The 23146-nt window shown below is 43.4% G+C and overlaps 3 protein-coding genes across 3 annotated transcripts in view; 1 reads left to right on the plus strand and 2 right to left on the minus strand.

The window, feature by feature from the left end:
* Positions 1-484: 484 nt before the first annotated feature.
* LOC306734489 (uncharacterized protein) lies at positions 485-2296 on the minus strand (the record flags this gene model as incomplete). The annotated part of the gene is made up of 5 exons (XM_079215846.1): positions 485-576; positions 1093-1261; positions 1404-1476; positions 1584-1704; positions 2227-2296. The coding sequence occupies 5 exons, from the start codon at positions 2294-2296 to the stop codon at positions 485-487; spliced, it is 525 nt and encodes a 174-aa protein (XP_079071972.1).
* A 90-nt stretch (positions 2297-2386) lies between these two features.
* LOC306734059 (tripartite motif-containing protein 16-like) lies at positions 2387-4585 on the plus strand. The gene has a single exon (XM_079215389.1). It carries the CDS (start codon positions 2420-2422, stop codon positions 4109-4111), a length of 1692 nt encoding a protein of 563 aa, XP_079071515.1. The 5' UTR covers positions 2387-2419; the 3' UTR covers positions 4112-4585.
* A 16192-nt stretch (positions 4586-20777) lies between these two features.
* LOC306734490 (palmitoyltransferase ZDHHC3-like) overlaps positions 20778-23146 on the minus strand; it is a gene marked incomplete at both ends in the record, with an annotated part of 9233 nt that continues 6864 nt past the window's right edge. The window contains 4 exons of the mRNA XM_079215847.1: positions 20778-20869; positions 21386-21554; positions 21695-21767; positions 21875-21995. Coding sequence (XP_079071973.1) covers positions 20778-20869; positions 21386-21554; positions 21695-21767; positions 21875-21995 — 455 coding nt within the window. The remainder of the gene's footprint in view (positions 20870-21385; positions 21555-21694; positions 21768-21874; positions 21996-23146) is intronic.

The following is a 23146-nucleotide window of genomic DNA, read 5'->3' on the forward strand; positions in this document are numbered from 1 at the left end:
ATAATGCATATTTTCCGCTAACATCGGAAAAATCACAAAAGGTTTGACGATATCTCTGATTCTGCTGTTTGACTCATCATGAGTTTGACTATTTAATAATAGTTTTTTGGTGGACCCATTTTTCTTATTAAATCTGGCACTGGATGTTTGCAATTTGTGGACATGAAAAAGAAACAGACTTAAGCAGATTAATACATCAAATACCAGCAGCTTTGGTGAAAAATAAATCCGCCTGGTCAAACCCATACCGGTCAAACCCCGACATGCTAACGCAATAATCAAAAAAGGCTGGTAGTTGACAGATCGGATCGTCGGAGTTCTTCCATCGTGATGGGAAAGAAATTCCAAGAGTCTGGCGTCTGAGGCTGAACTCTTTCAGGTCCCGGGGGATAAAGTCACACATTCCATTCACTCACTCATTCAATCATTCACACACACACACAAAACCTTTCCTCGCCCTCCGGCGCTCTCACAGGTGCAGAGATCAGACGTCGTAGTCGGGCAGGGCCGAGTAGGAGATGCCGCCAACCGACGCAGGGCTGGAGTGGAGGGGGAGAAGCCAACAGAAGACCGAACCTGGGGAGATTAAAACAGAGGGAACGACTATTTTAGATCTGAAATGAACCAATTTTCTTTAAAGAGCAACTAAAACCCCAATCCATTTTCTTTCAGCCGAAAAACATGTTTAGTCGTGTTGTTGATGGATTCATTTTAGTGCAAAGTATTTGATTAGCATTGGCGTATTGAAAAGGTAGCAGCCATCATGAACTGTACGTTCAAAACAGTGAAGTCCAGCTACGTTACCCCGCTTTTATGTTTCGCAACTGTAGCATGAAATCATGGTGGACTTAGCAAGCTAAGTATCAAGCTAACTATTTAGCTAACTCGCAAGATAACTATCTAGCTAACTATTTAGATAACTAGCAAGATAACTAGCAAGCTAACTGCATAGCAAACTAGCAAGCCAACTATCAAGCCTCTAAATGAATAAAATGTAGCATGTTAATGTTTCATCCACCAGATTTTTGATGATGATTTATTTTCTTTATTCTGACGACAGGTTTAAATATTAAACGACGAACACAAACACACCTCTTCCGAAAACCTCGCGCAGCAAAGCGAGCTTGGGCTTGCGGGTGTGTGTGGGCGGGTGAGGCAGCTGGGAGGAGGAGGATGATGAAGACGAAGAGCCTCTGTCCTTGATCATCAGTCTGTTCTTCATCTGCTCGATGGGAGTCTCGTCTGTGATTATGGAGACCAACTGGAGGCAAGAGATACGTTTCAGAACACTATATAAACATTTTTTATATATATATATATACATATATATATATATATATATATATATATATATATATATATATATATATATATATATATACAGTACTGCTGTTTGCATGTACCTGATCGTAGACGATGACCATGACGAACACGCCAAACAACACCGACTCCACCAGGAGGATGATGTAGTGGGCGCTGCGAGGGGAGGAAGTAACAGACTCAACGAGCGGACCAATCAGAATCACCGACGGACTGAACAACCGACTGAAACACTGACGGACGGTTTACACACACAAACTCACACGATCAGGTGCTTGCTGGGCGTCTCCTGTGCTTCTTTCTCCGCGTCGCCCTCTCTCTCGTTCCGTATGCGCCACACCCAGGACGCCACCACCAGCCCCATGGAGTACAGGCAGGCCAAGCCTGCAGGGACAGATGGACAGACGCACTCACTCACTCACAGGACCGGGAGCATCACCTCCTGGAAGAGGATCCTTCAAGCTACTGCCGGGACTTTACTCTAGTGTTGACTCTGGAGGGCCTTGTGGACGAAAGGTGTGTGTGCGCGCGCTTATGTATACGTGTGTGTATATATATATATATATATATATATATATATATATATATATATATATATATATATATATATATATATATATATACATATACATACATACACATATGTATGTATATATATATATATACATACACATATGTATGTATATATATATATATATATATATACATACACATATGTATGTATGTATATATTTATATATATATATATATATATATACATATATATATATACATATATATATATATATACATATATATATATATATATATATATATATATATACATATATATATATGCAGCGCCGCTCCTCTTCCTGGAATGAACCACAGCTTGATAAGCCCTCCCTCTTCCTCCTGCTCTCTAACACAGCCGCTGGACTCTGTCCTCTTCCCTCCCCTTCAGATCTACAGCTTTACAGATGGGTGTAACCAACATGGTGTGAAGCAATAGAGCTGACGCGCCCCGTTCACTGAACATCACGTGTTGTTCAGATCAAGTCAAAGCAGAGTCGTTTCTCAGGAAGTGAAACTCAGACAGTCGTTGCTACTGAGAGCTGAAATGGCGCAGCAAGGAGTTCAGCTGGATCGGGAAAGCTTCTCTTGTTCCATCTGTCTGGATCTACTGAAGGATCCGGTGACTACTCCCTGTGGACACAGCTACTGCATGAACTGTATTAAAAGCCACTGGGACGAAGAGGACGGTAAGAAACTCCACAGCTGCCCTCAGTGTAGGCAGAGCTTCACACCGAGGCCTGTCCTGCTGAAAAACACCATGCTGGCAGCTTTAGTGGAGGAGCTGAAGAAGACTGGACTCCAAGCTGCTGCTGCTGATCACTGCTATGCTGGACCTGAAGATGTGGGCTGTGATGTCTGCACTGGGAGGAGACGGAAGGCCTTCAAGTCCTGTCTGGTGTGTCTGGCCTCTTATTGTGAGAAACACCTTCAGCCTCATTATGAAGCGGCTCCATTAAAGAAGCACAAGCTGGTGGAGCCGTCCAAGAAGCTCCAGGAGAACATCTGCTCTCGTCACGACGAGGTGATGAAGATGTTCTGTCGTACTGACCAGCAGTTCATCTGTTATCTCTGCTTAATGGATGACCATAAAGGCCACGACACAGTCTCAGCTGCAGCAGAAAGGACCGAGAGGCAGAGAGAGCTGGAGGGGAGTCGACTAAACATCCAGCAGAGAATCCAGGACAGAGAGAAGGACGTGAAGCTGCTCCATCAGGAGGTGGAGGCCGTCAATCTCTCAGCTGATGAAGCGGTGGAGGACAGCGAGAAGATCTTCACCCAGCTGATCCGTCTCCTGGAGAACAGAAGCTCCGATGTGAAGCAGCAGGTCAGATCCCAGCAGAAAAGGGAAGTGAGTCGAGTCAAAGAGCTTCAGGAGAAGCTGGAGCAGGAGATCGCTGAGCTGAAGAGGAAGGACGCTGAGCTGAAGCTGCTCTCACACACAGAGGATCACAACCAGTTCCTACACAACTACCCCTCACTGGCACCACTCAGTGAGTCTACAGACTCCACCGGCATCGACATCCGTCCTCTGAGATACTTTGAGGACGTGACGGCGGCTGTGTCAGAAGTCAGAGATAAACTACAGGACGTCCTGAGGGACGAGTGGACAAACGTCTCACTGGCAGGGACTGAAGTGGACGTTTTACTGTCACAAGCAGAGCCCAAGACCAGAGCTGGATTCTTAAGGTATTCACGTGACATCACTCTGGATCCAAACACAGCACACACATATCTGTTATTATCTGAGGGGAACAGAAAAGCAACATCAATGATGAAACAACAGTCTTATTCTAGTCACACAGACAGATTCACTGGTTATTTTCAGGTCCTGAGTAGAGAGAGTCTGACTGGACGTTGTTACTGGGAGGTGGAGAGGAGAGGAGGAAGAGTTTATGTATCAGTCTCATACAAGAATATCATCAGAACAGGGAACAGTCATGAATGTGTGTTTGGATACAATGACAAATCTTGGGCGTTACGTTGTGACAACAACAGTTTTGCATTCTGGTACAACAACATCAGAGCTCCCGTCTCTGGTCCTCCGTCCTCCAGAGTAGGAGTGTACCTGGATCACACAGCAGGTGTTCTGTCCTTCTACAGCGTCTCTGAAACCATGACTCTCCTCCACAGAGTCCAGACCTCATTCACTCAGCCTCTCTATGCTGGAGTTAGGATTTGTTATTATGATGGAGACACTGCTGAGTTCTGTCAACTCAAACAGACAGAAGTGATTTAAGGGACAGCAGGTTCAATTATGTGTTTTAATTCTTAAACTGATGTTATTGTTCGAGAGCTGATTTCTCTTCACCTGTCAATCAAACATTGTGGGCGGTGCTTTGACGTGTTCTCATTATTGTTGTGTAGATGTTTGAGCTCCTTCCTGTGTCTGTTTAGTCGTGGAGGCTCTCACTGCTCATGGTCATCTTTGTTGACCTGAACTCATATTTCTCTGCAGGAAAATGTAAACTTCTCTGATCTCTAAATGTTTGATGAATATTGTTGTTGATGTATTTGTTGTTGTGTCTCTTCCTCTGCATGGGTCTTAAAGAGAGAAAGCACCAGAGCTTCTTTATCCTAGATATTTTATTCTCACCACTTCCTGTAAAGTATTCTATCTTTATATGTGTGAGACTAAATGTTGTTGTTGTCTGAATCAACATACAAATGATGTACTATGTTGTATTATAAAATAAAGTATCATGATCATAATCAATAAGGAAGTCATTCACTATTATTTTACATAAGTGAGATTCAGGTGAAACTAATTTAACAGACTTTACTGATGGGATGTGAACAAACTGAAGGTTTACATCAGGGGTGTCAAACTCATTTTCACCCCGGGCCTCATCAGCATCATGGTCGTCCTCAAAGGGTTGTAACTGTAACACTGTAGACATTTAACTCCTCCCAGCATCATGTTTACTGTCTTTGTATCAGATTATTGTTTATTCAAGTGTACAAATATTGTACATGCATTTATATGAATGTAAAAATATATGGAAGCAAATTTCTCTGTTACTATGACAGAAGTCCATTTAATTTAGGGTTAAGAAACCCACATTACTAAATTATAATAAATATACAATTATAAAGATCAAACTTAAAACAGAAGAAAATAACAAAGACAAAGATCAAACGCACGTTGTTATTATATTAACTTTCTTTAAAGCTTTTTTGTCACAGTTGAGAAAGACATAACTGGTCCAACAAGTAATTGTGAGCAAATAAAGACATGCATGTGGTCTGGGGCAGTGGTTCTACTGGTCTGGGGCAGTGGTTCAACTGGTCTGGGGCAGTGGTTCTACTGGTCTGGGGCAGTGGTTCAACTGGTCTGGGGCAGTGGTTCAACTGGTCTGGGGCAGTGGTTCTACTGGTCTGGGGCAGTGGTTCAACTGGTCTGGGGCAGTGGTTCTACTGGTCTGGGGCAGTGGTTCAACTGGTCTGGGGCAGTGGTTCAACTGGTCTGGGGCAGTGGTTCTACTGGTCTGGCTGCAGGACCCACCTTGACCCCTTCATGACAAGCTGAGATCCAATGTAAGGAACATATTCAACTTCTCAAATTAATTTAATGATATGGTGCAGTTTGAACCTGAGAAAGTACACAATATCACAGTATGCCAACACACATTTTTTTTAATAAACATTCCCTTTTGCACTCAATTAAAAACCAAAAAGTGCATCTTAAGGACATGAGGTAGTACAACACACATAATATTTGTATAACTTCAGCCTTTTTAACAGACTCAGTGTTTTCATGCACAAACATGGAATAAAAAAGTCGGTAATGAAGCTTAACTATCACAAATAGTCCAATGTGTAAAATCATGCAAGTAAGACGTGTTGTGAACGCAGCATTGAGGAGTGTGAATAGATGGCGCTCCGCTGCATAAAACAATCTCCTTCAAAATAAAAGCACGTAAAAAATCCCCTTCAAAATAAAAGCCCATGCAAAGGTCCGCGATTCACTGAAAACGGGTCCATGAAGCCACATAAAATAACGCGGCGGGCCTTGAGTTTGATGTGGTTTACATGATGAATAAAGTATTTCTTGTTTCAAGAATGAACAAAGTTCTTTCTTCTTTCGTCTTCCCAAAAAATGCCCAAAATATAAAATACAGTTACTGGCAAACATTAAAATGTGACGCCCACCAAAGTGTCATCACGTGAGTTGATGTGCTTTGGTTTCCTGTGTAGCCGCCATGTTTTTACAGTGTAATATGACTCTGGTATGTTCTAGAAACAGTTTGATAGCTGGCTGACGCGCCTTCACTGTGTGTGTGGGGTTCATCCCGGCTTGTCTCCAGCAGGGGGCGGGGTTACGCTTTGTCCATCATTGTTGCTGAGAGCTTGTTCTTCACCTGTCAATCAAACAATGTGGGCGGTACTTTGTAATCTTATTATTGTTCTGTAAATGTTTGAGTTTGTTTAGGTGGAGCTCAGGGAGGTGACGTCAGGGGAGGCCTCACCTGTCATGAAAAGTAGAAAACTAAGAGGTTGTGTATTTATTATGTGTCCCTTCTTGACCAGCGATGACTTGTTTATCTGCATGTCATCATTCCACCGCCCAGATTATTAGTGAATTTAATCCATGACAAGCCAGAGTTCACAGCAGGAAGCAGAGTTTCAGTCTTACATGCTTCTCTGTGCTTCCATTAGACAAGTTCCCCACCCAAAACCCTACAGAGACTGTCTGCACACGGCCACTGGAGTTAATTAAGTCAAAAGTAAACACAAGAAAATACAAAATAACCTCATGAAAGTTAACACCACCAACACAAAAGTGCAACAAAATGGGATAATTAAATGTGGACTCTGTCATCTAAAGCTGTATTAGTCAAATCTTTTATCAGATGATCACATTGATTTATTCTGTCTTACTAAAAGCGGGCCATGTCATTGTAACGACGCACCGCCTATCGCTAAGGCTGAGCCCTACAGAGGAAACTCATCTCTTTACCCTTTCGCTAAGGCTGAGCCCTACAGAGGAAACTCATCTCCTTACCCTTTCGCTAAGGCTGAGCCCTACAGAGGAAACTCATCTCCTTACCCTTTCGCTAAGGCTGAGCCATACAGAGGAAACTCATCTCTTTACCCTTTCGCTAAGGCTGAGCCCTACAGAGGAAACTATATATATGTATATATATATATATACATTAATATATATATATATATATTAATATATATATATATATATATATATATAAATATATATATTAATATATATATATATATATATATTAATAAATATATATATTAATATATATATATATATATATTAATATATATATATATATATATATATATATATATATATATATATATATATATATATATATATATATGTCTGTTGTATGTGTCCACACAAGAGCTAAACATCCCACCTGTCCTCAGCATGAGTTCTCAGTTCGACCACAAGGGGGCACAACAGACTTTCAGACAGACTATGAATACTACTACTGTTTATTTACTAAGTCCCTGTTATGACTGGTGAACCAAAGGGGAAAAAACACAGGACTCAAACGCACGACCCAGACAGCAGCATTAGGTGGAAGATATATACTAATATACTGTATATTGATAATGTATACATGAAAAACTTGAAAGTTCATGACCTGGAGATTGCCCCACCTCTCAGGGACAACCCTTCATATTCAGTCACATGTGACGTTGAAGACCGTTCCATAAAAATAGGAAATTACACTTCCAAGTCAAATCCACACGCAAAGAAAAAAAAAAAACGCAGAATTGTAAAGAGAAGTTGATTTGTCCATATTGTTATAAATAAATGCTTTCTAAGACATTATGATTTGTTTTTGCCCTCATTGTAATTTTATTAAAAGTGTTACTTACTGTGTTAACAAAGCGAATACCTACAACTGTATTCAGGATGACAATAACTCTTCATGTGCGAACTGTATTTGTTTTATGTTTTGTCCTAACTTTTCCCGGTGGTCCTGAATGCAACACCCAAATGGGAAGTGCACTCTCAGTGAAGGAGGATCTCCACGGGGCGTCTGTCTGAGGATCCGGATCACGTTTCTGAAGTGTTCACGTCCACTCCGATGAGAAGGAAACATCCGTTCCGTGTGTTCCGGTGATGAATCCTCGCGTTTATCTGGTCGCCACTCTGCTGATTTGTTTTACTGATTACGCTCACATACTTTTACTGAAGGAACTTTTTACTGCAGCTTGAGCATTTTTTACAGTGTGGCATTAGTACTTTTACTGAAGTAAAGTATCTAAATACTTCTTCCAGATATGTAAAGGGTTAAAGTCTGAAAATGGGCCCAATGTATTTAAAAACCTTCCATCAAAACACGTCCTTTATTTAGAAGCAGAGTTACGTAACAGGTCAGACTTGAACCCTCAATCACTCAGAAATCTCTGAAGTGAAGCGTGATGTGAGTTTGTGTCACACTTTGGTTTTAAATATGCAGTGTTGGAATCTAGTTTACGCCTACCAGAGGGGAGGAGTTGGAACAGCTTGTGTCCAGGGTGTGAGAGGTCTGCAGTGATCTTTCCAGCCCGCTTCCTGTCTCAGGAGGTGTACAAGTCCAGGATGGAGGGCAGGCTGCAACCAATAGTTCTCTCTGCAGACTTGACTATCCGCTGTAGTCTGTCTCTGTCCTGTCTGGTGGCCGATCCAAACCACACAGTGATGGAAGAGCAGAGGACAGACTGGATGATGGAGTAAAACAGGATCAGCAGGTTGAACTTCCTGAGCTGGCACAGGAAGTACAGCCTCTGCTGGGCCTTTTTCCGGATGGTGTTGATGTTGGCGGTCCACTTCAAGTCCCGGGAGATTGTGGATCCCAGAACCTGAAGGACTCCACTGCAGACACAGGGCTGTTGTGTATGGTGAGGGGGTGGGGGGGGTTGTGTTGGGGGGCAAGGAGGGTGAGGAGCTCGGACATCAGGAGGAACCTTGGAGATAGGGTAAGGAGCTCGGACATCAGGAGGAACCTTGGAGATAGGGTGAGGAGCTCGTACATCAGGGGGAACCTTGGAGATAGGGCAAGGAGCTCGGACATCAGGAGGAACCTTGGAGATAGGGTGAGGAGCTCGTACATCAGGGGGAACCTTGGAGATAGGGTAAGGAGCTCGGACATCAGGAGGAACCTTGGAGATAGGGCAAGGAGCTCGGACATCAGGAGGGAACTTGGAGATAGGGCAAGGAGCTCGGACATCAGGAGGAACCTTGGAGATAGGGTAAGGAGCTCGGACATCAGGAGGAACCTTGGAGATAGGGTAAGGAGCTCGGACATCAGGAGGAACCTTGGAGATAGGGCAAGGAGCTCGGACATCAGGAGGGAACTTGGAGTTGAGGCGCTGCTCCTTCGTGTCGAAAGGAATCAGCTGAGGTGGTTCGGGCATCTAGTCAGGATGCCTCCTGGACACCTCCCATTAGAGGTTTTCCCAGGCAGGTCAACTGGTAGGAGAGCTCGGGGAAGACCAAGGACACGCTGGAGGGATTATATCTCCTAGCTTGTCTGGGAACGCCTCGGGATTCCCCAGAAGGAGCTGGAAAATGTTGCGGGTGAGAGGGAAGCTTGGGTCGGCCTGCTGGGCCTGCTGCCACCGCGACCCGACCCCAGATAAGCGGCTGAAAATGAATGGATGGATCATTTTTATTTTGATAACAAATGAAAAAGGGGTCTCACAGACTCGAACACCATACAAGGGTTAACGCACTTGTGTTCCCACAGGTATTCCTTTGGGAACATAAATATTTAGTATAGCCAAAGCAAAAGTTGGTGGTTTTCATCAACGTGAACTGCCTTCTAGCTCTGAATGTCCTCTTGATGTCACTCACCTGCACTGAACTCAATACAGCCAGCATCGTTGGCAGTGAAAGCAAATTAATACTTCCACAAATTAAACTCTATTTTCCTCCATGACTTTTCTTTTTTTAATTCATCCATTGATAGTTTAGCGAGGGCGGGGCTATGCAAATCACGAGTAGCCACCTGCAGGGAAAGGGGCTTGACAGCGACGTGACAGGATGTGATGCACATTTTAGTTAAAGAAATATTTAAACATTTATTTTTACTTAATATCAAGTCTTGTGCTTGGTTTTAAATTATGCTTAAAGTACAACTGCAAAAATCACATACAACACACACACACACACACATGTGTCCGGACATGACTCGGGTTATAAGAGAACATTTATGGGAACAGGGAGCGGCCCCATACTACACAGTGCGTAGCCAGCCTGAATAGAAGTTTAATGAGAGGGTTCACTGGTTAAAAGGACACAGGATGTAGATAGTCACAGTGACCTTGTGCTGTTCCAGTATTGACCAGAGAGAGCTGTCGATGCCCAAAGACCAAGGACCGGGAGGCTTATTCTTCTCAACTTGATTGTGTATTGACAACAGTTCACTATCCAAAGAGTGGCATAAATCCTGAAATCATTAGAAATGTGAAAGAGTGCTAGTCTTCACCAGAACTTTATCAGAACATATAAGACATGAAAAGGATGAATTTATCTTCTTTTTTTTACCCGTGTCGTGTGTGTGTGTGTGTGTGTGTGTGTGTTTTATCACCTGTGCCTACTGGAAAGTCTTTTTAACCGTGATGTATGTCATACAGCGACTCTCTCCATAGCGGACTCATCCACGTTCGGCACAATTCGTACGAGGAATTTTGTAAATAAATCCCAAGGAGCACCTGTGAGAACACAAGTGCTTCAATGACCAAGTTTCTTGAGTTTGCTTGGGTTTTAGTTCAATGCTATTTTGCTCACGGTACTCACGGGAACTGCAACGGTAAGGTCGTGCTGTCACAGTGTTGATGATGCCCACCAACAGCAGGACAGCAGTGACCACAGATGGACGCATGACTCAGACCTACTTTGATTGTAGAAAAACATAAATGCTTAAGGTGAAGATAACATATTTACTGGATTATATCATTGAAATGTATAAGTGTAAGGTACAACAGTAATTCTCCCCATCAGAACACAGAGTTGCTGGTTTCCCGCTGCCTCTATCCGTTAATAATAACAGTGACAAACTAAGTGACTGATGGAGGCAGCGTCAGACCAGCAGCTCCTGTATTCTGTAAAGTGTACTCACCACAGATGTGTTCTGGTTTCTGCTGCTCGTCTGTCTGACTGTCAGGTGGATCTTCTTCTCTCTTATACTCAACTCTCATGCCCTGTGTATGTTCTGCCAATGTGCCCAAATGGATCATTACCATGTGATTATCAGAACAAACAGTAATAAAGTATTCCCATGTCTCTGAGAGACAGACTCTTGTTTAAGGCGTGAGAACAACATTCAGCTGAAACTCTCTTCAGCTGAGTTGAGGTTCTGTTGTATCCCCAGTGACTGATGTCAAAATATCCAAACTGTCACTTTCAGTGTGTTTTCAGCAACAACATTCTCTGATTACACTGGCAGCATAAAATAAATAAGTAATGTAAATGCGTTTGTTTAGTTTCTTTGCTTGTTTGCTTATTTATTTCAGACCTAATTCAGTCTAAACTCAGCTCAGCCCAGTTTGGGTCTTTTCCAACTCCCTGACCCAGAAGTGACCCTTTTTAGTTTTAATAATTATATATATATATATTTTGCTTTTTGCTCCCAATCTGCAGCTGGGATGGAGTTTGAGCAAATAAAGACTGGTTCAACAAGACAGAGTAAAATGAGCGGGAAAGTGAGAGCAGACAGGTGTCGGCACTTGAGTTTACTAACAGTGTTGCAACCTTGTGCGTGAACTGAAGGGCTATAGTGTGTGTGTGTGTGTGTGTGTGTGTGTGTGTGTGTGTGTGTGTGTGTGTGTGTGTGTGTGTGTGTGTGTGTGTGTGTGTGTGTGTCATGCACACACTATAGCCGGCCCAGACAGGAGGACAGAGTGAAGGTACTCAGGACCTACAATGTCCACACTCTTATGAGCCCCGGGTCCAGTTGACCCCAACATCCTGTGTGTAATATAAATGTGCAGGTGGGTGTACAGTGGGTGGTCATTGAAGATGTGTTCTGTTATATATTCTTTACTGAAAATGAGTCAAGGCCAATGAGTTTGAAAAAAGTATTAATCGTAAAGAATTCTTATTATCACCGTCCCTGTTTGTGACTTTTATGGATAGGATATCTAGGCGCAGCCAGAGGGCGGAGAACATCAGGTTCAGGGGTCGCCTCTTTGCTGTTTGCAGATGATGTGGTCCTGTTTGCCTCCTCGGACCGTGACCTCCAGCATTCACTGGGGCGTTTTGCAGCCGAGTGTAAAGCGGCGGGGATGAGAGTCAGCTCCTCCACATCTGAGGCCATGGTGCTCTGCCGGAAACCGGTGGATTGCTCCCTCCAGGTGGGACGGAGTGCCTACCCCAAGCGAAGGAGTTCAAGTATCTCGGGGTCTTGTTCACGAGTGAGGGTAAGGTGGAGCGGGAGATCGACTGGTGGATCGGTGCGGCTGCAGCAGTAAAACAGGCGCTGTACCGGGCCGTCTTGGTGAAGAGGAGCTGAGCCGGAAGGTGGCCGGCTCAGCCTTAGCGATAGGGTAAAGAGATGAGTTTCCTCTGTAGGGCTCAGCCTTAGCGAAAGGGTAAAGAGATGAGTTTCCTCTGTAGGGCTCAGCCTTAGCGAAAGGGTAAAGAGATGAGTTTCCTCTGTAGGGCTCAGCCTTAGCGAAAGGGTAAAAAGGAGCTGTCAAAGAGGAAAGTCTTAAGTCTACTCTTAAATGAGGTGACTGTGTCTGCCCCCCGGACTGAAAGTGGAAGCTGATTCCACAAAAGAGGATCCCGATAACTGAAAGCTCTAGCCCCCAACCTACTTTTTAACACTCTAGGAACCACAGGGAACCCTGCATTCAGTGAGCGTAATGCTCTCGTGGGGTAATATGGCACTATAAGGTTCTTAAGATATGATGGTGCATCACCAGTTAAGGCTTTGTAGGTAAGGAGAAGGATTTTAAATATGATTCTCGGTCTTACAGGAAGCCAGTGGAGAGCAGCTAGTACAGGAGTAATGTGATCTATCTTCCGCGTCCTCGTTAGTACACGAGCTGCAGCATTCTGGTTCAACTGGAGAGATCCAAGGGACTTCCGGAGCAGCTTGATACCTGAGTTACAGTAATCCAGTCTTGAGGTAACAAATGCGAGGATCAATGTTTCTGCATCGCGTTGAGACAGGATGTGCCGGATCTTTGAGATGTTCCGTATGTGAAAAAAGGCGGTCCTTGAGATCTGTTTCACGTGGGAGCCAAAGGACAGGTCCTGGTCAAAGATAACTCTGAGATTCCTTACGGTGGTGGTAGATGCCAGAGCGATGCCATCCAGAGAAACCATATCATCAGATACTTGATTTCTGAGGTGTTCTGGGCCGAGTAAAATATCGTTTACAAATACAAACTGAGATCGATCTGATAAATACTTAAACCAGCTTAGTGCTGTACCTTTAATACCAATCGACTGGTCTAGTCTCTGTAATAAGATGTCATGGTCAATGGTGTCAAGCGCTGCACTAAGGTCTAACAAGACAAGTTCAGAGACAAGTCCCCTATCTGATGCAACTAGAAGGTCATTAGTAATTGTCACTAGTGCTGTCTTTGTGCTATGATGCTTTCTAAATCCTGACTGAAACTCCTCAAATAAACTATTGTTATGTAAAAAGTCACACAACTGATTTGTGACTACCTTCTCCAGTATCTTAGAGAGGAAGGGAAGGTTAGAGATAGGTCTGTAGTTAGCCAACACATCTGGATCCAGAGTGGGTTCTTAAGAAGAGGTTTAATTACAGCTACTTTAAAAGACTGTGGTACATGACCCGTTAGTAAAGACCCATTGATAATATCTAGTAGAGAGGCGCTAATTAAAGGTACAACTTCCTTAAACAGCTTAGTCGGAACAGGGTCCAGGAGACAGGTAGACGATTTAGAAGTAGAAACCATTGAAGACAGTTGGTCGAGGTTGATGGTAAAAAATCCATCCAGACACACAGCAGGGCCCACAGCCTCCTCCATGGCCATCCCACCTGAGGATGGACCGGCAGTAGCCGAGGGCAGGAGATCACCGATCCTGTCTCTAATAGCCAGAATCTTACCATTGAAGAAGTTCATGAAGTCATTACTACCGAGGTCTATAGGAATACACAGATCCACCGAGCTATGACTCTCAGCCAGCCTGGCCACAGTGCTAAAGAGAAACCTAGGGTTGCTCTTAGAGAATGAACCAACCAATGTTGGAGGACAAGAGGACTGCAAATGAGAAGGGTGACGGAACATAGATTATATAAAAATAACTTTTGAATATGAAAAACTGTCTTTAAGAGAGGTTGCCACATTGATCTTTTTTAAATATACATTTCTAATACAAACAAGTAGATTCATATGCAGATTAAAAACACTTTTGATTTAAGGATCACTATGAGATATTGTGAATAAAGTTGTAGTTTAAATCTGCAATCATCAATATGTTTACATGAACAAGGATCACATGAATACTTGTATATGAGAGGTTGCTCATAGTGATGAACCCAGAACTGTAACATTTATGTTCAGTAAACTTTCAGAAGCATAAATACTACTGACACAAAAAACATGTGGCCTTATGACGGAATTACGAATCGTTGATTGCACAGATGATCATTTAACACGAACGTGCACCTTCTCCTGATCATGTGACTTTCATCACGTTGAAACAATCACTTTAGAACTAAAATGTTCCTTCATGAGGTTCATTATCTGTAAGTATATAATATCTATGTGTTATTTTTTCCAGGCTGGGGAATGTGGAACGACTTCCCCTGCTCAGAGAAGAGGGACTTTGTGTGCGTTAAGAAAAAGTGATCATCAGGGTGGTCAAACCAGAACATGTTTTGCCTCTGACTTTATATATGCACTAAGTCTTTATGTTAAATTCTGGTATAAAGTGAACCGTGTTCAGTATTCGGTTAAAGTCTGTCTGAAAGCCAGTTGTGCCCCCTTGTGGTTGAACTGAGTAGAGCTGCAGATGAAGAGCACACATGAGGAATAACGTAAACGCAGTCCTACCATGTGTCCAGTTTGATGTGGATCAGGTGTGATGTTTATAATCCAGTGTAGCGCATACAGACGTGATGTATAAATATCATGTAGAGATACAGTAACTGACAGTGAATCAGGTAGTTGGTGCTGGTCAGAGAGGGGGTCGCCTGCTTCAATGAAGAAGACATAAACTACAACTCTATTCAGGATCATTATATATTTTATGTCAAACGGTATTATTAGTTTTATTACTTTTTAACTCCTTACCTGCCAATGTGGACTTGTTGGTTTTGTTGTTTGTCTATTTATTAACCCCTCAAACGTAATTAATCTTCAGAATTAAGACAAATCCTTGGAAAAAGTAGGAAAAAGGAGCCAGTGAAGTTCAAAAGAATCCGTTTTACTTCCAATTGATGAGCAGCAGGTCAATAGGAATAATACACAGGTCACGGTTTCAATGTAGTAACAATAAATAAAACATCAGTCGGTTGTAAACTTGTTCATCATGAAAACACATCATAATAAACTCTTTGAAGGGCGTGAAACAAACTTAATTTGGGGCAACCAGCCATCAAATAGAGTATTACCAGCTGAAGAAATTCCCCATTTGTGCCAAAATATGACCAGGCTCGACACCCGACTTGGGCAGAGGCGACGCGGGCAGTAGCAGCAGCAGCGGCCGGTAGCAGCAACAACGCTAGCTAGCAGTAGCAGCGGCCGGTAGCAGCAGCAGCGCTAGCTAGCAGTTAGCGCTGCTCCTAGCTTGCTACAGCGGGGACACTGACCGGAGGTAGGAGCGGCTTGTAACCCGACATTTACGGTATATTCCTTCTTATGTTGATGTTTTTGGGGATTAGCTACAAATTCTTCCAAGTTATGATAACAAAAAAAGCAATTACAGGGCTCTCAAGTGTCACGCATTGAGCGTGACTGTCACGCATTTCGGTCTTAAGTCACGCCCTCCCGCCACACATCGTATTTCTCACGCTGAAAAAAAATCTCTAGGCTATTTAATGTGCCGCAGCGCACAAACATGACCTGGTCGCGCTGCCCTCACCATGGAGGAATCAAGCACGTCTCCCCCGAATCCCCTGGAGCTCTGCCGCGAGGTGCCACTCATCAGCCAATCAAAAAAAAGAAATGGGCGATACGAATAGCCAATCAGAAAAAGGAATCTGTTGTATCTGGGTGAAATGTAATCCAGCAACCAATGAAAATAAAGCTAATAATAATATGGGGAGGAGGGGAGCTGGTCTGTGGGCATACGGCATGGGGGCGGGGGGTGGAGGGGAGATATGTCACTCTCACCTGTCTTAAAAACTTGAGAGCCCTGCAATTACGAGCCACTTGTAGCTCATTGTAATCATTAATTTCAGGCCCTCTTTGTTTGAACACACATTCCTTCTGTCCAGGAAAACAGCAAAATGGGGTGCACTTGTTTTTGTTTCAGCAGACAGCTGGTGAATGTTTTAAAATAATAGAATCAGTGGTAAGGAGGCACCAGCGTGGAGGAACCGAAACAAGCGCACCTCGTTGAGCGACGATACAAAAAAAACTGATCAACTGCTTTTTTTTTTTCCACAGAGTTAAACAAGCAAGTGAGTACACTGGAAAATAACACCTACCTGGACGCAAAACGTTTAGTTTGTAATGTTTTTAGGTGTTTGATTTAAGAGTGAAGAGAGACTGTAACGTCTTCAGATTATACAGAAAAGGCAAGAGAAGCTTTTTCCAGTTTAATTTAGACCACAAATCCTTCGTGCAACTCATCCAAAAACATTTCAAACCTGTGTTTTGTTTGACCGAGATAGAAAACAAATGCAGTAACTTTCCCTTCATTAAAATTGCACATCATCGATATAAAATATGAACCTTCCTATGTACAGCTAAACCAAACCTGGGCGAGGATGTACGTTACGTGATACCTGTGTTTGGAGAGCGGTCGACCGTAGTTATGAAAAACATTCCTGCCGTCAACAACTCTATGAAAACCAACAGAAATAAGGCATCTTTTAGCTGCTTGGTTGCCATCAGAGTTTGAAAACTTGCATTCATAGAATGAGCTTTATTATTAAGACAATTAACTATGAGCCTAAACAAAGCAAGATGAGGAGGTATGTGTGCCTCCTGGTGTGTCAATGTGGTTGCCTTAAAAAGGTGCTAATTCCAGCCAATCGAAGCCTCCGAGTTCTCTAGAAAGATAACAGGAAGCTGGAAGAACGGTGGCACCCATTGGTTGGTTTAATGGTGAACTTAATATTTTAGGTCATTTTCCAACTAGCTAAACCTAAAAATTGGTTATAAGTATTATTACTATTACAGTTGGGTAGCGTAATATTCTGAATTTATAGATTTGTTTTAGGTTTTTATTGAATTGGGCTCGTTTTAAGTTGTGATTGGACTGGAAACCGCCAATCGGACCCAGTCTCAATGCTAAGCTAACGGCTGCTGGTTGTAGCTCCATGTAAACCGTCCAAACATGAGTGGTGTCGAGTAAAGGTCGCTCTCAGTGTGAATGCAGCATCACAAACCCCTCACCAACGCTGCACGCCTCCCATAACCACTGCTAGCGTCTCTCCAAGGGTTTCGCTTTGTTAAGAGACGTGTGTTAAAATAGACTTTTCAGTAAATATCAGTCACTTGTTTTTTCTTGAAATGTGAAAGTACAATTAGAAAAAAAAGGCGGATCACTTCATGTGATTTAAGTCACATAATTCAAGAGAAAAAGGGGCTTTCAGAGGAATCAGGTGACACCGTCTCCCAACTGGCAGTTGTTCTGGTTTTGTAGCATCTGAGGAACATTTGTGAATACTTTGTTAAGAATGAAGAGTTCACTAAATCCATCGAAGTCATAATGTTGAGCCCAGGTCAAACACAATACATACACATGCATACAAACACACAAAGGGGTGAAGTTGTCTTTGCATCTGCAAAAAGAAACCTCCTCAGTGTGAGTGTTTCATGATCACATGAAGGCAATAAATAAAAAACTAACTTTTGTGTCTGTTGCCATTCCATAATATTAGCTTGTTGAAACCAACGGATTGATATTCTCTTGTTGCTTCACTTCCTGTTTGAAAGAGACCGACGTATGCCTGAAACTATACGATCATTTAATCAACGATTGATCGTTTTGTCTGTAAAATGGCAGAAAATAGTGAAAAATGCCCAAGGCGATGTATTAGAAAAACGCTTGTTTCATTCCAACAACGGACCAAAATCTAAAGATATTGAGTCCAGTATCTTCATATCCCCACGTTAGCCACGTAATCTTGAACCAGGACGTATAAAGACCTCGTTCCTCGCGTGAAACAGGAAGTCAACGTTGAGGTTTTTTCACGCCACTTCCATAGTTATTTTAACCCAAACGACGATCTATTCATATACCCAACTATGTATTTTTGTTGCCTAAACCCAAATGTGTTTCCTGTGAAAAGACGTTATATAAGTAACCGACGGTAATTGACTCGGTTTAAGTCGCCACTGTTTTGAACTACACGAATAAAGTCAATACAGTGACATAGAAACCCCCCAAATCAGCCTTAAACCTCACCCTCAAAGTGTTCAATTCAATTCAGTTTATTTGTGTTGTGTTTCCCCACTACACACTTCCTTATTGCTCCTCAAATGCAGCAAAGACGACTTCACCCGGCACACGGAAAAAAACAACAGTTATTTGGTGGAGATATCTCCACGGAATAGTTAGAAACAATAAATAAGTAAAAAATCGTCCCTTCACTGAGATTTAGCAGAATACTGAGAAGTGTACTCTGAGTGTGTGTATTAGTTCTACAAGTGTAACACAGTTTACTTAGTTAACACATTAAACTTAGTTAATAAAAACAAGAATGAGGAAAAAAACTAAACAAACACAGGATGTAAAGGACAGGCAGCTAGTTTTTGTTCCCTCACGTATAAAATTACATGTCAGTTGATAATATGAACATCTTTTAAAAGTCAGCGTTGTTCACTAAACATGCCAACTGGAACTTCATAGGGTTCTGCGACTTGTCCCCATGGGAGAACCTTATTTAGTAGAACCTTTTATAAAGGTTCCACCTGGAACGCTTTCATAGTTTTCTACATAGAACCGAACATCTGTGAAAGATTCCAACGAGAACCCCGTATGAAAGGTTCTACAGGGAACCCTTCGAGTGCTTAATGGTTCCACCCAGAACCCTCTCTAGAGGTTCTACCCAGGACCTTTCCGCCTTCTAAGGGTGCTAACAAGATATCACACAGGGGGTTCTACTGAGAATCCTTTTGTATTCCAATGGGTTCATCTGGAACCCACCAAGGGGGTTCTACCAATAACCCTTTCATATTCCATGGGGTTCATCTGGAACCCACCAAGGGGGTTCTACTAAGAACCCTTTCATATTCCAAGTGGTTCATCTGGAACACACCAAGGGGGTTCTACTAAGAACCCTTTCAGATTCCAAGTGGTTCATCTGGAACACACCAAGGGGGTTCTACTAAGAACCCTTTCATATTCCAAGTGGTTCATCTGGAACACACCAAGGGGGTTCTACTAAGAACCCTTTCATATTCCAAGGGGTTCATTTGGAACCCACCAAGGGGGTTCTACCAAGAACCCTTTTATATTCCAAGGGGTTCATCTGGAACCCACCCAGGGTTCCTCATGAGTCTCCTAAAGGGACGGGGCTGATGTGTGATAGCTCAACCCACAACAATCCTGACTGACAATCACGGGTTCTCTTTCTTCCAAAAACGGTTATTTGGAGGAAAAAGGGTTCTAATGGAACCCTTGGGGTTGAAAAGGACCCTTGAACCCCCCTTTCCACTAAAAAGGCTTCTTCAGAAGCAAATGGTTTGGGTAGAACTTCCGCCCTTCAGGAAGAACACTTATTTCCACAAAGGTGTAATCGATACCTTGAGCTCAAGTGGTTGATTTGAGAATAAATAAATAAATAGATAATACAAATACTGTGACCTTCAGTGTCTTTGGGTGTTTGTTTAAAGTGTTGGACATAACCAACTCAGTAACAAAAAAGAGCTGCATCTATAAAGTATATGGCCCAAAGTACGTGTACCTTTGGTCCAGGGCTTCGTTATTTGGGTCCTCTATTTGCATTAAAAGGAGAATAGAGTGATATTTTAGGGTACTTCCCATTTAACAGTTTGGGGATATCCTTTAAAGCTCAAGTATATCCGTTTTCTTTCAGGGGTTCAGGGTGTAATAATACTGTGATGAAACAGGAAGTCGACCTACCTGATCTCCTTTAGTAGCTTTTTGTTCAAGAGGCTGATGCTTGTTCAAGTACAAGGGGAAGTTTGTGTTCTAACTCTTCTGTTTGCCTAAATACCGACCAGAAGTCGGCTCCTTCAAACACGGCATTTTAAAAACCCCGGTCTTAGTGACGTAGAAATCCCCGTACCTCATATTTATACATAAAGAATGTTTGCATCATGTGTATAAGACTCCATTATAATGCATATTTTCCGCTAACATCGGAAAAATCACAAAAGGTTTAACGATATCTCTGATTCTGCTGTTTGACTCATCATGAGTTTGACTATTTAATAATAGTTTTTTGGTGCACCCATTTTTCTTATTAAATCTGGCACTGGATGTTTGCAATTTGTGGACATGAAAAAGAAACAGACTTAAGCAGATTAATACATCAAATACCAGCAGCTTTGGTGAAAAATAAATCCGCCTGGTCAAACCCACATCGGTCAAACCCCGACATGCTAAAGCAATAATCAAAAAAGGTTGGTAGTTGACAGATCGGATCGTCGGAGTTCTTCCATCGTGACGGGAAAGAAATTCCAAGAGTCTGGCGTCTGAGGCTGAACTCTTTCAGGTCCCGGGGGATAAAGTCACACATTCCATTCACTCACTCATTCAATCATTCACACACACACACAAAACCTTTCCTCGCCCTCCGGCACTCTCACAGGTGCAGAGATCAGACGTCGTAGTCGGGCAGGGCCGAGTAGGAGATGCCGCCAACCGACGCAGGGCTGGAGTGGAGGGGGAGAAGCCAACAGAAGACCGAACCTGGGGAGATTAAAACAGAGGGAACGACTATTTTAGATCTGAAATGAACCAATATTCTTTAAAGAGCAACTAAAACCCCAATCCATTTTCTTTCAGCCGAAAAACATGTTTAGTCGTGTTGTTGATGGATTCATTTTAGTGCAAAGTATTTGATTAGCATTGGCGTATTGAAAAGGTAGCAGCCATCATGAACTGTACGTTCAAAACAGTGAAGTCCAGCTACGTTACACCGCTTTTATGTTTCGCAACTGTAGCATGAAATCATGGTGGACTTAGCAAGCTAAGTATCAAGCTAACTATTTAGCTAACTCGCAAGATAACTATCTAGCTAACTATTTAGATAACTAGCAAGATAACTAGCAAGCTAACTGCATAGCAAACTAGCAAGCCAACTATCAAGCCTCTAAATGAATAAAATGTAGCATGTTGATGTTTCATCCACCAGATTTTTGATGATGATTTATTTTCTTTATTCTGACGACAGGTTTAAATATTAAACGACGAACACAAACACACCTCTTCCGAAAACCTCGCGCAGCAAAGCGAGCTTGGGCTTGCGGGTGTGTGTGGGCGGGTGAGGCAGCTGGGAGGAGGAGGATGATGAAGACGAAGAGCCTCTGTCCTTGATCATCAGTCTGTTCTTCATCTGCTCGATGGGAGTCTCGTCTGTGATTATGGAGACCAACTGGAGGCAAGAGATACGTTTCAGAACACTATATAAACATTTTATATATATATATATATATATATATATATATATATATATATATATATATATATATATATATATATATATATATATACAGTACTGCTGTTTGCGTGTACCTGATCGTAGACGATGACCATGACGAACACGCCAAACAACACCGACTCCACCAGGAGGATGATGTAGTGGGCGCTGCGAGGGGAGGAAGTAACAGACTCAACGAGCGGACCAATCAGAATCACCGACGGACTGAACAACCGACTGAAACACTGACGGACGGTTTACACACACAAACTCACACGATCAGGTGCTTGCTGGGCGTCTCCTGTGCTTCTTTCTCCGCGTCGCCCTCTCTCTCGTTCCGTATGCGCCACACCCAGGACGCCACCACCAGCCCCATGGAGTACAGGCAGGCCAAGCCTGCAGGGACAGATGGACAGACGCACTCACTCACTCACAGGACCGGGAGCATCACCTCCTGGAAGAGGATCCTTCAAGCTACTGCCGGGACTTTACTCTAGTGTTGACTCTGGAGGGCCTTGTGGACGAAAGGTGTGTGTGCGCGCACTTATGTATACGTGTGTGTGTGTGTGTATATATGTATATATGTATATATATATATATATATATATATATATATATATATATATATATATATCCATCCATCCATCCATTATCAGACGCTTATCCGGGGTCGGGTCGCGGTGGCAGCAGGTTCAGCAGGCCGACCCAGGCTTCCCTCTCACCCGCAACACTTTCCAGCTCATTCTGGGGGATCCCAAGGCGTTCCAAGGCCAGCCGGGAGATATAATCCCTCCAGCGTGTCCTCGGTCTTCCCCGGGGTCTCCTACCAGTTGGACGTGCCTGGAAAACCTCTAATGGGAGGCGTCCAGGAGGCATCCTGACTAGATGCCCGAACCACCTCAGCTGACTCCTTTCGACACGAAGGAGCAGCGACTCGACTCCAAGCTCCCTCCTGATGTCCGAGCTCCTTACCCTATCTCTAAGGGTGAGCCCGGCCACCCTGCGGAGGAAGCTCATTTCGGCCGCTTGTATTCGAGATCTCGTTCTTTCGGTCACGACCCAGAGTTCGTGACCATAGGTGAGGGTTGGAACATAGACCGACCAGTAAATAGAGAGCTTCGCCTTCCGGCTCAGCTCCCTCTTCACCAGGACGGACCGGTACAGCGCCTGTTTTATTGCTGCAGCCGCACCGATCCGTCTGTCGATCTCCCGCTCCACCTTACCCTCACTCGTGAACAAGACCCCGAGATACTTGAACTCCTTCGCTTGGGGTAGGCAGTTTGTCCCCACCTGGAGGGAGCAATCCACCGGTTTCCGGCAGAGCACCATGGCCTCAGATTTGGAGGCGCTAACTCTCATCCCTGCCACTTCACACTCGGCTGCAAAACGCCCCAGTGAATGCTGGAGGTCACAATCCGAGGAGGCAAACAGGACCACATCATCCGCGAACAGCAGAGAGGCGATCCCGAGACTCCCGAACTGGATCCTCTCCGGCCCCTGGCTGCGCCTAGATATCCTGTCCATGAAAGTCACGAACAGGACCGGTG

The sequence above is a fragment of the Taurulus bubalis genome (assembly GCF_910589615.1).
Source record: "Taurulus bubalis genome assembly, chromosome: 3".
Lineage (NCBI taxonomy): Eukaryota > Metazoa > Chordata > Actinopteri > Perciformes > Cottidae > Taurulus > Taurulus bubalis.